The 15879-nt window shown below is 37.8% G+C and overlaps 1 protein-coding gene across 2 annotated transcripts in view; it reads left to right on the forward strand.

The window, feature by feature from the left end:
- Nucleotides 1-4385: 4385 nt before the first annotated feature.
- Nucleotides 4386-15879, forward strand: part of STK31 (serine/threonine kinase 31) — a 144800-nt gene continuing 133306 nt past the window's right edge. For both annotated transcript variants that reach the window (XM_003788507.2, XM_003788508.2), the window contains exons 1-4: nucleotides 4386-4435; nucleotides 5923-5969; nucleotides 6057-6109; nucleotides 12838-12936. In XM_003788507.2, coding sequence (XP_003788555.1) covers nucleotides 4386-4435; nucleotides 5923-5969; nucleotides 6057-6109; nucleotides 12838-12936 — 249 coding nt within the window. The remainder of the gene's footprint in view (nucleotides 4436-5922; nucleotides 5970-6056; nucleotides 6110-12837; nucleotides 12937-15879) is intronic.

Consider the following 15879-nt stretch of genomic DNA (forward strand, 5'->3'; position numbering starts at 1 on the left):
AAAAAAAAAAAAAAAAAAGAAAACTAAGATAAATGGGTAAAAGGAAAAGAATAAAGACCAGAGCATAAATTGAAATAGAAAAGGAACAGAGAAAATCAAAAGCTTTTTGTTTGAGAAGACCAATAAAGTTGATAATTCTATAGCTTGACTAATCAGTGAGAGAGAGGAGACAGATTACCCTTATTAGGAATGAGACTAGCAGCATCAGTATAGATTCTACAGATATTAAAAGGATACTAAGGGAATATTATAAATAGCTTTATGCTAATTATTTTGACTATTTAGATGAAATGGACAAGTTTCTTGAAAAAGACTGTGTTGTTTATAAACCTGGAAGTAAGTCTCCCCTTTGTGGGATCTTTAAGGATCATTCCAGTATGGCCATGGAAATTACTGAGAGTCATATGAAGGATTTATTATACTCATAGGTCCTAGAAAAAGAGGCATGGCATGTTACACAGGGGGCATTTGGGAGGAGTGAATGCCAAGGTAGCAGGCTCAGCCAAGAAGATAGGAAGCTGAGAGAGAGTGAGAACCCATGGAGGAGTGCCTTTACTGGGAGTGAGAGCAGAGTTCGCAGGCAAAATGTGTGAAGGGATTTTACTGATGCTTTTGAATGTCATTAGGTAATAATCAGGGGAGGACAAGAAGGGGAATTTGTGGCAGGAACTAGCCTTACACATTGGTATACCCGATCCCTTGTGCAGAGTGCTCGAAGCCTGTTGAGGTAACAGGAAAATATAAAGTTCAAACATTTTACAAAACAGACACAATCAAGCTCACTTAGTAATAAACAGATAATCTGATTCATCCCATATCTATTGAAGAAATTGAATTTTCCTTAAAAAAAATTAAAACCTTACTACAGAGAAAAAGTTAAAAAGAAAGTTAAAAACCTTACTACAGAGAAAATTCCAGGGTGAGATGGCTACACTCACATTGAACATTAAAGGAACAAAATATCAATTCTATCAGACTTTTCAAAAAAATTGAAGGTGGGACTTCTTTACAACTTATTCGATGTGGACAGCATTAATCTGATATCAAAACCAGCCAAAGACATAAGAAAATTTCAAATATCTCTCTTGAACATAAATGCAATTTTTTTTTTTTTTAGCAATTTAGCAAATCTAATACAAGAATATATCAGTGAGCAGGGCACTGGCTCCATATACCAATGGTGGCAGGTTTGAACCCAGCCCTGGCCAAAGTGCCACAAAAAAATAGCTGGGCATTGTGGAGGGCGCCTGTTGTCCCAGCTACTTGGGAGGCTGAGGCAAGAGAATTGCCTAAGCCCAGGAGTTGGAGGTTGTTGTGAGCTGTGACAACATGGTGCTCTACTGAGGGTGATAAAGTGAGACTCTGTCTCTAAAAAAATAAATAAATAAAAATAACCCCCCCCCAATAGATCAATGTAACAGAGAATCTAGAAATAGACTTGCACATATACAGTCAATTAATCTTTGACAATGGTGAAAAGACAATTCAATAGAGAAATGATAATGTTTCCAACAAATGGTGCAGGAACAAGTGGAATATGCAAAGAACTGAACTTTGACTCATATTTCACATCCTATAAGAAATTAACTCCAAAAGTTAAATCTAAATATAAAGCCTAAATATGTAAAGCTTCTAGAAGAAAATATAGAAGATGACTTTTAAAAATTTTATTATTATTATTTTGTAGAGACAGAGTCTCACTTTATTGCCCTTGGTAGAGTGCCATGGCATCACACAGCTCACAGCAACTTCCAACTCGGGCTTAGGTGATTCTCTTGCCTCTGAGTAGCTGGGACTACAGGTGCCCTCCACCATGTCTGGCTATTTTTTATTGTTGTTGTTGTTGTAGTTTGGCTGGGGCCAGGTTTGAACCCACCACCGTCGGTATATGGGGCTGGCACCCTACTCACTGAGCCACAGGCGCTGCCCAGAAGATGACTTTTATAAAGTAGACTAGCCAGAGATTTCTTAAACAATTCAAAACATAATCCATAAGGCAAAACTGATAAATTGGACTGCATCAAAACTAAGAACTTTTGCTCTTTAAACTGTCCTTTGTAGAGAAAAGACAGCTATAGGCTGGGAGACAATATTTGCAATTCTAAAGGAGTTGTACCCATAACATACAAAGAACTGTAAAAACTCAATAATAAGAAAACAATCCTATTAGAAATGGGAAAAAGTCTGAACAGATAGGGTGGGTGCAGTGGCTCACACCTGTTAATCCTAGTACTCTGGGAGGTGGAGACGGGTGGATTGCCTGAGCTCACAGGTTCAAGACCAGCCTGAGCCAGAGCGAGACCTTAGTCTCTATACATAGCCAGGCATTGTGGTGGCCGCCTGTAGTCCCAGCTACTGGGAAGGCTGAGGCAAGAGACTCTCTTGAGCCCAAGAGTTTGAGGTTGCTGTGAGTTATAACACCATAGTACTCTACTGGCGGTGACAAAGTGGGATTGTCACAAAGAAACAAAAAAAAACAATGCAATTGCAATAACAACAACAAAAATAGCCAGACGTTGTGGCGGGTGCCTATAGTTCCAGCTACTTGGGAGGCTGAAACAAGAAAATCACTTAAGCCCAAGAGTTTGAGGTTGCTATAAGCTGTAATGCCATGGCACTCTACTGAGGGTGACAAAGTGAGACTCTGTCTCTCAAAAAAAAAAAAAGTTTGAATAGGTACCTCACCTAAGTAGATATATGGGGTAGAAAATTGGTCAAATGTAAGTAAGGCTATAGAGCAACTAGAACTTTTTTTTTTTTTTTTTTTGAGACAGAGTCTCACCACTGTGTCACCCTGGGTAGAGTGCTGTGTCATCAAAGCTCACAGCAACCTCAAACTCTTGGGCTTAAGCGATATTCTTGCCTCAGCGCCCCCCCCCCCGCCACGCCAGTAGCTTGGACCACAGGTGCCCGCCACAACAGCCGGCTATGTTTAGAAACGAGGTCACACTGTGGCTCAGGCTTGTCTTTAACGCCTGAGCTCAGGCAATTCACCCACCTTGGCCTCCCAGAGAGCTGGGATTGCAGGTGTGAGCCACCATACCCGGCAGAGCAACTAGAACTTTTAAACACTGCAGATGGGAATATAAAATAGTGCAGTTAATTTTGTAAACTGCAGTCTGGCAGTTCCTTAAACACACAACTCTTTAATTTTGTAAACTGTAGTCTGGCAGTTCCTTAAACACACAACTCTGTGATCTAGCCATTCCATTCTTAGATATTAACCCAACATAAATGAAAACGCATCCATACAAAGACTTGCACACAATATCAGCTTTAACCGAAACAACCACAAACTGGAAACAATCCAAATGTTTATTTAAAGGTAGATTAAACAAATTGTGTTATATTCATGCAAGGAATAGTAACAGCAATAGAAAGCAACAAGCTATTGATGTTTGGGACATAATGGATGAATCTCAAAATAATTATGCTATTTAAAAGAAGCCAGACAAAATGTTCGTACTGTAAAAGAAGTCAGATAAAATGTTCATACTGTTTGATTCTATTCATATCGAATTTGAGAAAAAGTAAACTAATGTAGGATGACAGAAAGCAGAAAGGTGGCGGTGGAGGGCATGTATTATAAATGGGCATGAAGAAACCTTTTGGGGTGATGGAAAAGTTTATCTTGATCGTGCAAGAGATTTCAACGTGTATTTACATAACATCTTATTTCTTAGCATATTGTGCACTTTTTATAGCTTAAGTTTATTGTAAATCATACCTCTCTCAAGCTGTTAAAAACTAACTGAAGGTAATTTTCAACTGTTGTGCAAGTTTCCCCACAAAGTGTAATATCTACATATAACTGAACAACAAATCCAGACCCTCCATCTTAATGTAGAGGGCCAAGTTTGCTGAGGGTGGCTGTGAAAAGGTACTAATCAGGAAAACACATTCTTCATTTATCTAAGTCATTTTCTCCTTTCCATGGTGTAAGAAGAAAGTAGTGATTCTTGTAATTTGGAGTGTTTTTAAAGTGTAAATCTGCCTGAACACATTAGATAAGACCATGAAATCCCACGTCACAGTATTATGTAAATACTTGCACTTTGAAGCCGTACTGGGCGTTGGCTGGCCAATGAGGAGGGCCCCCTCCCACCTATAAACCCTCAGTGCGCAGTCTCAGTGCGCAGCTCCGGGCGTGAAGGTGGGTGTACCCTGAGCGCTTGCCTTCCTGGCCAGTCTCTTCCAAGGGCGGAAGTCTTGGCAGCCACGTGACTGCGCTGTGGTGCCCACCAAACTCTGGCGATGGAGCAACGCTTTCCGCGCAGGCGCGGTGTGGGGCCCCTGCCGGCGAAGCAGGCGCGGTGAGCTTTCGCACGTGCGCGACTGCGGGCCTAAGTCAAGCCGCGGTGGCGGGCAGAGGGCTGAGGCCCAGCATGTGGGGCCAGGGACACTTTTCTAAAACGTCTGCGGCGGAAGGTGTGAGGTCAGTAGTAGTCTCGTAGTAGGTGCGATGGTGGCTGCTTTAAGGACGGTATTTTCGGCGTTGGTTGAGTTTAGGTCTCCAAGTCTGAGGTGAGGCCGGTACCTTGGCCTTCCACCATCTTTGAGGGGACGAAAGGAGCTTGCGAATAACAAGCCTGAGAGATTCTGGCGAAGACTCACAGGCCTGTCCTGGGGTGGAATTCTCTCCTCTCCTTCCTTCAGATTCTGTGCCATTTAGACTCGAAAATTCCCCATAAAGCAAGAGTTAAGGAGGTCCTTTACCTACTTCTAAAAGATTGTCTCCAAGTGGAGATTTGGTGGTTCCATTTGTTAATGCAGGTTTGCACAAAGTGGATACAGCATCAGTTCCTTCGTAATCCTCAGGACAAGCCATTTTAAATTAAGATCTTAAAACTACGGTAGAAGTAGCCTCTTGGATTGTGTGGCATGATTTCTAAAGTTAACATTTTTATTTTTACTAAGTATGAGACTTAAAATGTCTTCCAGAGAAATACGTAATCTTACACAGACAGCAACTTGTTTTTACAGCTTTTTGGTCAATTGAATTTAAAAACTACTTTTGGACCAGTATTAGAGAACTCTCGTTTTGGAGATGTTTTGATGCCACTTAATGTGTTTGAAAAACATTTTTTTCTATTTTTGTTTTAAAATTTTAATAGATTGAGGGGGTACAAGGTGAATTCTGTTGCATGTGTATATATTGTATAGTGGTGGAGTCTGGGCATTTGGCATATAAAAAAACAAATTTTAAGTTGTTAACAGAAGAATAAAAATTTTAAATTATATTAACTTTTTTTCTGTGATGAAGAGTTAATAACTTTTCCCTTTTCGTAGTTGAAAGTATTTGAAACTTTGGTATAATGGTGTTTTTAAAGCTCTTTAAAAGAACTTGTATTTTAATTTTCCTTCAACATTTTGGAACAATGTGCAAATTTTTTTTTTTTTTAAATGAATGCCCTCCCAAAACAATAGTGCTTCCACAGTGTAAACAAAAGGAAACACTACAAAGTAACAGAACAAACACTTCAAACTGGTAATTAACTTAATTTTATTTATTTATTTTTTGCAGTTTTTTTTTTGGCCGGGGCTGGGTTTGAACCCCCTATCTCTGCCATCTGGGACCAGCACCCTACTCCTTTGAGCCACAGGTGCTGCCCTGGTAATTAATTTTATATAGAAGACAGTGAGGTTACTACTTTTGAAGAAACTCCAGAATTAAAGACTGCAGGATAAATCAGTTTAGCCCATTATTCAAAAATAATTTTCATTACATAATACTATACCAACTGCAAAATATTTCAAAAGAAATGTCTACTACCATAATGAAGAAAATATCTTTGAGGTCATTTTTGACATAGAGTGTGAATTTAGATACTTGTAAGAATTTGAACATTAATGGTTTAGTGTTTATTCATTATCAATGGATGGATTATTATAACCTAATTCAAGGTAATGAATTGTTTTTAGTTTTTCAGGAATTGTCCAAATGGATGAAGATACTCATTATAATAAAGGTATTGACACTAAAATTTATTTTGGGGTGCAGAGCTAGATGATGTTGATGAATTTCTAATTTTCTTTGCATTGTGATTTGGTTTTAGTTGAAGATGTGGTTGGAAGTCACGTAGAAGATGCAGTAACATTTTGGGCCCAGGTAAATAATAGCCTGGTTGATTTCTTCTCCTCTCCTACTCTTCGCTAACTGAGGTTTTCCCTGCCAAAGCTAAAAAACCCCTCAGGAATAAATATATTTATTATTATCATTCTCAATGCCTAATTTTTACTGAATAGTTTAGCACAAGGCGTTATTACCAGACAAATGACTACAATTGGGATTTTATCTGAGTTATAAGGAGTATGCTCATAATATACTAAGTTAAAAAATTAAAAAAAGCAGCAAGATACGACTTCAGAATTACATATATTACCAACATTCTAGGTTGCATTCATTGCTGATGGTGCTGAGAGTTTGTATCTGTGAAGTTACAGCCCCATCTAGGGGTCTTTTATAAGATTGTTTCTTGATAAATGATAAGTTAAAATTTTAGTCATTTTTTTCTGATGGCTTAAATTTGAACTTGAAATGTGATTTTTTAAAATTTTCAATCAGCACTAACAAAACATTTTTACATTTGTACTGGAAGGCTTCTAGTCAGGTAACTTACTTAATTTTAAATATAAAGCAAATCACCAAAGTACTTGTGTTCCAGAATTTAGGAAGGTGAATTCCAGGTGGCGCCTGCAGCTCCGTGGGTAGAGCGCCGGCCACATACTCCCAGGCTGGTGGGTTTAAACGCAGCCAGGGCTAGCTAAACAACAGTGACAGCTGCAACAAAAAAAATAGCTGGGTGTTGTGGCAGGCGCCTGTAGTCCCAGCTACCTGGGAGACTGAGTCAAGAGAATTGCTTAAGCCCAAAAGTTTGAGGTTGCTGTGAGCTTTGATGCAACGACACTCTCAGAAAAAAAAAAAAAAAAAAAAGTAAATAAAAAGGTGAATTCCTCTAATGAGCACAATTACCATCTAAATTTTGATTATTTTGAACTATACATGATACAGGAGGAAGGGAATTACATTTTTCTATACTTTCTGTAGCATTGGAATTCCTTTTGTGGGCGTAGGGTGAATTGGCAATGTGGGAAATACAAGAACTTATGAGGCTGAACTAATGGCTCATGCCTATAATCCTAGCACTTTGGGAGGCTGAAACAGGAGACCACTTGAGGTCAGGAGTTTGCAACCACCCTGAGCAACATACCAAGATTCTGTATCTATGAAAAATAGAAAAGTAAGCTGGGTATGGTGGTGTGTATCCCTGTAGTCCCAGCTGCTTGAGAGGCTGATGCTGGAGGATCACTTGAGCTCAGAATTTTGAGGTTGCAGTGAGTTATGATGATGCAACTGCACTCTCAGCCTGGGCAGCAGACCAGGACTTCATCTCAAAATGTTGTTTTTGCTTGATAATGGAAGATGCATTCTGAGAAATGCATCATTAGATGATTTTGTCATTGGGTGAACATCATAGAGTGTACTGACACAAGCAGAGATGGAATAGCCTACTATATACCTAGAATATACAAGGTCTGGCAAGTTCATGAACTTGCCACCATGTGCTCACATTGGCAGCACTCTACAAACAACTTGGTTTATCAAGTTTATTCATTTATTTATGGTCTTGAACTCCTGAGCTTAAGCCATCCACCTGTCTCTGCCTCCCAGAGTGCTAGGATTATAGACATGAACCCCGGTGCCCAGGCAGAGAAGATTTTCCTAGGCCAATACTGTACAGTAGAAATATGTGAGCCACATAAGTGATTTTTGAGTACTTTTATTTATTATGACTAAACTTGGTATATCAATGTTTCACAGTTATGTTCATGTCGATGTGTGGAGGTGTCTTGCTGCGTAGTGTTCATTATTGCATGTTTTTGTGTACTAACATGAGAATGTCGGAGCCTGAATTATAGCAATGAAAAACATTTGTAGATTTCTTAAGTGTGGCAAGAGTGGAAATGAAAATCAGGTACATGTTAGTTCAAGTTTATGGGGATAATGCCGTGAAGAGGACAGCAGTGTACAAATAAATGGATTAAACCTTTTTCTGAGGGGAGAGAAAAATATACATGATGAAGAGAGGTCAGGGTGGCCAGTAATGAACAGGACTGACAAAAACATTGCAAAAATTCTTTGAATTGTGTGTCAAAATCATTAACTGTGAGAAGCATGGCAGACCAAGTAAACATCTATAGAAAAATAGGAAATTCTTTTTTTTTTTTTTGATTGAATGATAACTATGTACATTAATGTACTTCTGGGGTACAGTGTGGGGTTTTCACACACAATCCGAAATACTTCCATCAAACTGGTCAGCACAGCCTTCATGTCGTTTTCTCAGTTATTGTGAAAAATAGGAAATTCTTAAGTGAAAATCTTGGCCAGAAACTCAGGGCTCTTGCATAATGACAATGTACCAGCTCACATGGCACTGTCTGCGAAGAAGTTTTTAGCAAGTAAACAAGTAACTGTGTTGAAACACCCACCCTACTTACCCAGTATGGCCTCAGTGACCTTTTTCTTTACCCAAAATAAAGAAAATATTGAAAAGGAAACATTTTGATTATATTCAGAACACTAAGGGTAATACAATGAAAGCTCTGATGGCTGCTCCAGAAAAAAGAGTTCTAAATTGCTTTGAAGGGTGGACTAAGCACTGGTGTTAGTGCATAGCTTCCCAATAGGGGTATTTTGAAGGTAACTGTAGCACTTTCTTTAGGATGCTATAACCTATAGCACCCACTCTGTATACCTGTATTGCATATTACTGTATTGAATACTATAGGCAGTTACTACACACTGGTAAGTATTTGTGTATCTAAATACACCAGAAGCATAGAAAACTGCAACATAGAAAAGTATCAGTAAAAATATAGCATAAAAGATCAAAAATGATATACCTTTGTAGGGCATTTAACCATGAATAGGGCTTGCAGGCCTGGAACTTGCTCTGGGTGAGTCAGTCAGTGAGTGAGTTGTGAGTGAATGTAGAAGACCTGGGACATTACTGTGTACTACTGTAGACTTTATAAATACTATACCTTTAGGTACTGTATCTATTAACAATTTTTGCTTCAATATTATATATTAATCTTACTATAATTTTTACTTTATAAACTTAAAATTATTTTATTTTTTTGACTCGTAATCCAGCTTAAAACACAAACACATTGTACAGCTGTACACTAATATTTTCTTTCTTTATATTCTCATTCTGTCAATTTTTTGTTCTTTATAAATTTTTAAATTTTTTTTTTAAATTTTTTTTTGTTAAAAAAATAAGACAAAAATACAGAGATTAGCCTAGGCCTACCTAGAGTCAGGATTATCAATATCAGTTTTCCACTTCCACATCTTGCCTTCAGGGCACTAACACACAGGATGCTATCATCTGTTGTAATAATGCCGCCTTCTGGAATAACTCCTGAAGCAGCTGTCTGAGGCTGTTTAACAGTTAACTTTTTTTAATAAGTAGAAAGAGTATACTGAGGATAAAAGTATAGTAAATACATAAACCAGTAATATAGTTGTTTAACCAGTAACAATTTTTTTTATCATTATTATGTACTGTGCATAATTGTATATGGTACTGTAATACTTTTATACAATTGGTAGTATAGTTGGATTGTTTATACCAGCACCATCATAAACATATGAGTAATGTGTTGTGTAGGATGTTAACAATGGCTACAACATCATGAGACAAGAGGAATTTTTCGACTCCAATATAATCTCATGGGACTGGTGTTGGATATGTAGTCTGTCATTGACCAAATAATTATAATGTAATATATTACTGCTGTAGAAAACATTCTGTACAAAGGTAATATTATAGAAAACTTTAAGTAAATTTGTGTTTCTGCTTATGAACATATTAGAAAATTTGTGTTTTTACTTTTGCACATTCTCGAAAGGGTGCCCATTTTATAAATAGCACTTGTATTATTCTCAGGTTGGATAAATGTTATGTTTAAGCTTCTTGTATAGGCACATCATTTATTAACTTGAAGATTTTCTTGAGACAGAGTCTTACTTTGTCACCTTGGCTAGAGTGCTGTGGCATCACAGATTACAGCAACCTCAAACTCCTGGGCCCCTGAATAGCTGGGGCTATAGGCGCCTGCCATAACACCCAGCTAGTTTTTCTATTTTTAGTAGAGACCAAGTCTTGCTCTTGCTCAGGCTGGTCTTGAACTCCTGAGCTTAAGCCATCAACCTGTCTCAGCCTCCCAGAGTGCTAGGATTTCAGGCATGAACCCTGGTGCCCAGGCAGAGAAGATTTTTCTAGGCCAATACTGTACAGTAGAAATATGTGAGCCACATAAGTGATTTTTAAGTATTTTTAGCAGCCATATTAAAGGAAGTAAAAAGAAACAGGTGGAATTAATTTAGTGTGTTTTGTTAAAGCCAGTATATCCAAAATACTGTTTCAAAATGTAATCAGCATAAAAATATGAACAGGGAAGTTTCTTCTTCTTCTTTTTCCAATATTAAGTCTTTGAAATCCAGATATGACTTATACCATAAATCAGACTTGGCACATTTCAAATGGATGTTCAGTGGTTAGTGCTGTTTAGACATTGATTTTAGTTGATCTTTGTGAAGCTGTTGACTGAATTTGGAGCTATGATTTGAAACCAAGAGTCAGTAGACTTTTTCTGTAAAAGATCAGATAGTAAATACTGTACAGTTTTTGGACCATGTAGTCTCTGTTGCAGCTCTTGAACTTTGCCAGTTCTGCTGTTGTAGTGCAAAAGCAGCCCCATGTAATACATGAATGAATGTATGTGGCTGTGGTCCAGTAAACTTCATTTACTAGAACGGTTGGCTATGATTTGCCAACCTCTGATTTCAGTCATGAAATTGAGGCCCTGTAGAAATCTAAATACATTTTAAGAAGTTAGGAAGCATTCCTGTAATGCATGAAAAGATTAAAAATTCTAATGGTACACTAATGAATATAATGATTATTTCAGGAAGCAAATTGCAAAATTTGCCTGGAGATAGGATGGGAAGTAGGCATGGAAAAGAGTAAATAGATATTTACAAATATGTGGCAGCAAGTTTGCATGAAGATCTTTTCACATACATTCTGTTTTCCTGGTTTTCTGCCATGTAAGCCACTTATAAGAAAACACTTCAAAATTAGTGGTATGTCCAGTTGGATCAGTGGCAACAGAAGGAATCTGAAGTATTTAACTCTACCTGTTCCTTTCTTTAAGAGAAATAGTTTTCCCATTTGTTTTAGTCTATACAGCAGTGATTTTCAACCTGTGTGCCACAGCACCCTGGTGTGCCATGAAAGGATCTTAGGTGTGCCGTGAAAATTTTTAAAGATCATTAATTATTTTTGAAAGAAATTCAAAGCACAGTAAGTATATTCTTTGTCTTGTTTTCTTTTTTTTTTTTTTTTGATCAACATAATTTAAGTGTGCTGTGGAAGTTTAAATACAGGTTCAAAGGGCGGCGCCTGTGGCTCAAAGGAGCAGGGCGCCGGCCCCATGTGCCAGAGGTGGCGGGTTCAAACCCAGCCCCGGCAAAAAAAAAAAAAAACAAAAAAACCGTAAATATGGGTTCAAATGTTCTGTGAGATAAAAAAGCCTGGAAAACACTGCTGTATAGTAACAAAGGATAATTATGTGGAATATTTTGATGCATTCTGACCTTGAGAGCTGATTCTATGGGGTTAGTCACAAAGGTTGCTTCCTATGTTTCTTGGGATCACTGTAAATTCAGTTTCAGTTTTTCCTATACATTGATATTATTCATGCTGATGCTTTGGAACTGCTGTTTCAGAGTTTCTTTTCAATCATCACAGATAATTAGATTCTTTCTAGCCTTACTGAATGTTTTATTGATATATTCATTTAGGATACATTTATATAGATATCTATATCTGTACATATATGTATCTATATTAACTTTTTATTTTGAAAAACTTACAAGAAGGTTGCAAAAGTAGTGCTTGCCTAATGATGATTTTGTATTCTCATTCTTTGTATATTAATATAGCTCACCCTGTGAGCTGTGACGCCATGGCACTATACCAAGGGCAACATAGACTGTCAATATCAGTTTTTGTGGATATATAGAATATATCATATTCTATATTACATAGAATTATATAGAATTCTTCTATAAGGAAGACTGTCTCTTCTGCTATTCATTTGCTTATTTGTATTAATATAGACAGACTCATAGATATGTATTCCATAGCTTATAATCCAATGCTGTTATTAATTATTCAGCTTTAGCCATTAGAACAAAGTTGGCTAAAGAATATAGGTTGGCTCCTTATCTTTAAACATGTCCCGTTCTTTCTCAGGTACTTCTTTCTTTAGACATGGAATCTTGTTTGTCTCCCAGGCTGGAGTGCAGTACATGTTGATAGCTCTTGGTAGTCTTGAACTCCTGGGCTTAAGTGATTTTCTGGCCTCAGTCTCAATAGCTGGGACTGTAGGTTCATGCCATTGTGCTTGACTTTTTTTAAATGCTTTTTTTTGTGGCACCATTAGATGTTCTAGGATCATCTTTTATTTCCTTAAAGACTGGAATCAGCCAGTCTTAAAGGAATTCTCTTGATATGATTTAATACTTCTTGGGATCTTATTTGTATTTCAGATAATTCAGACTCATTGGGAAGTAAATGTTTTCTGTAACTTAGTCTCATTTCTTATAAATAACTCATTTGAATTATGAAAAAATACTAATAGAATCTGATTTAACTTCAAATGTCTAAAATCTTTTTAAAGTGTACACTTAGTAGAACCCTCAAGTATATATCACTACTGAATAATATTTTACTGAATCTTATACTGTATTCTTTCTAGAATATCAATAGAAATAAGGATATCATGAAGATTGGTTGTTCACTATCTGAAGTTTGTCCCCTTGCCAACTCAGTTTTTGGTAATCTTGATACAAAGAAGGTGAGCCATGTTCTTGAATATAATTATTTCCTTCCTCTTGTTAGTTTTCCTATATCTTAAATTTTATAGCTTTGGGAATTTTTGGTATATTTGAAAGGAAGAGGCAGATTTTTAGAATTTATGTAAACTACCATCATAGTAAATTTATTCATTCAAAATATGTATAGACTAAATATTATTTAGGCTTAAAAAAAGAAAGAAATTCTGACAAAATATACATGTATGAATCTGTATGACATTACTAAATGAAACAGGCCATTACTGGGTGATCCCACTTATGTGAGGGCTTGTCAATCAGGTTTATAAAAGTGTTGAAAAGGGGCAGTGCCTGTGGCTTAATGAGTAGGGTGCTGGTCCCTACTCATAGGGACCAGCTATGTAGCTCAGTGGTTATGGCACCAGCCACATACACCAGGGGCTGGCAAGTTCAAATCTGGCCTGCTAAATAATGACAACTACAACAACAACAAAAAAAAACAGGGTGGCACCTGTCGCTCAGTGGACAGGGCGCTGGCCCCATATGCTGAGGGTGACAAGTTCAAACCCAGCCCGAGCCAAACTGCAATAAAAAAATAGCCGTGCATTGTGGCAGGTGCCTGTAGTCCCAGCTACTCAGGAGGCTGAGGCAAGAGAATTGCCTAGGCCCAAGAGCTGGAGATTGCATGCCATAGCACTCTCCTGAGGACGACAAAGTGAGACTGTCGCTAAAAAAAAAAAAAAAAAAGGTATTGGAACAGTTTATATCCTCACCAGCAATTGATGAAAGTTCTAATTTCTCCATGTCATCACTAAGTCTTTAAATAATTTGCTCTGCTAAACTTAAATATGTGTGTATGTGTTTTATGAGCCAGGTTACACTGCTTGAGTTTGTTAGGTGAAGAGCTTAAGTGTGTTTAAAAATATAAATCAAAAAATATATATATATATTTTGAGACAGTCTCACTATGTTGCCCTTGGTATAGTGCCATGGCGTCACAGCTCACAGCAACCTCCAATTCTTGGGCTGAAGTGATTCTCTTGCCTCAGCCTCCCAGGTAGCTGGGACTATAGACTCCTCCACAACGCCCAGCTATTTTTTGGTTGCAGTTGTCATTGTTGCTTTAGCAGGCCCTGGCTGTGTTCAAACCCACCAGCTTTTGTGTGTGTGGCCGGCGCCCTACCACTGAGCTATGGTTGCTGCTGTGTTTTAATATTCTTATTAGATATTTGTATATTTATTTTTCTGTCATGTCTATTCACATATTTTCCCCATTTTTAAATTCGGTTATTTGCCTTGATTTGAGTTGTAGGAGTTTTGTATGTATGCTTGATATGAACCTTGTATATGTATCGATGATGCCTTCTCTTTGTGGCTTACCTACATACTTTACTGATAGAATTTGAAGTCTTTTTTTTTTTCTTTTTTTGGTGTATGCTTTCTGTTTCCTATTTAAAATCTTTTTACTTATTCTAAGATCATAGATGTATTCTTGTGTGTATGTATGTTTATGTGTGTTTCTCTGGAGCTTTTACCTTTTACATTTAGGAGCATCGCTTTTTTTTTTTTGAGACAGAGCCTCAAGCTGTCGCCCTGGGTAGAGTGCCATGGCATCACAGCTCACAGCAACCTCCAACTCCTGGGCTTAAGCGAGTCTCCTGCTTCTGCTTCCCAAGTAGCTGGGACCACAGGCGCCCACCACAACGCCTGGCTATTTTTTGGTTGCAGCTGTCATTGTTGTTTGGCGGGCCCGGGATAGATTACAGTGCCAGCTCAGGTGTATGTGGCTGGTGCCTTAGCCACTTGAGCCACAGGTGCTGAGCTTAGCAGCATGGTTATTGCCAATAATTTTTTTGGTTATGATGTGAGGTAGAGATCAAATTTAGTTTTTATGTGTGTGTCCAATTATGCCAGTACTTTTATTGAAAAGACCATCTTTCCTTTACTGAATTATATTGGCATCTTTGTTTTAAATCAAATGACTATGTCTGAGTATTAACTATCTTTTTTATAATAATTGATCCCTATAAATGTGGATGCATCAGTTTCTCTGCAAGGAGTTTACCCTTTGAATTTGCTATAAGTACACAAAGATGTCTGTACCAAGATACTTATTGCAGCATTATTTGTAACAGGTAAAACTGGAGGTTAATTCAACATCTTTTCAGTATCTTGCAGTAATAGTAATAACAATAATAGTTAGCATTTACTTCTTTTGTGAGACAATATTATAAGCACTCTGTGTATACTAATTTGATCTTCATAGCAACCCTGTGAGGCAAGTGTTGTTACTATTTTACACATTTTGGAAATTGAGGCCAAGATAACTTTATGAAAGTCAGTATCGAGTTAATGGTTGAACAAGGACTAAAACCTGTAGAGCTCAGTTCTTAACTCTTACCATATATTGGAAAGATTAACTAGTTGTGGTGGATTTTTATTTTGGAATACTCAGTAATAATTTTTTTTTTTTTTTTTTGAGACAGAGTCTCATTATGTTGCCTTCAGTAGAGTGCCGTGGTGTCATAGCTCACAATAACTTCAAACTCTTGGGCTCAAGCAATTCTCTTGCCTCAGCTCTTAAGTAGCTAGGACTACAGGCGCCTGTCACAACACCCGGCTGGTTTTTTTTTTGTGGAGACAGTGTTTCACTTTATCACCCACAGTAGAGTCCTGTGGTGTCACACAGCTCATAGCAACCTCCCAACTCCTAGGCTTAGGTGATTCCCTTGCCTCAGCCTCCTGAGTAGCTGGGACTATAGGTGCCCACCACAACGCCCAGCTATTTTTTTTGTTGCAGTTTGGCCGGAGCTGGGTTTGAACTTGTCACCCTCAGCATATGGGGCCAGCACCCTGCCCACTGAGCGACAGGCGCCACTCTGTTTTTTTTGTTGTTGTTGTAGTTGTCATTGTTTAGTAGGCCAGATTTGAACTTGCCAGCCCCTGGTGTATGTGGCTGGTGCCAT

Source organism: Otolemur garnettii, unplaced genomic scaffold (assembly GCF_000181295.1).
Source record: "Otolemur garnettii isolate 467f Iridium unplaced genomic scaffold, OtoGar3 scaffold00028, whole genome shotgun sequence".
NCBI lineage: Eukaryota > Metazoa > Chordata > Mammalia > Primates > Galagidae > Otolemur > Otolemur garnettii.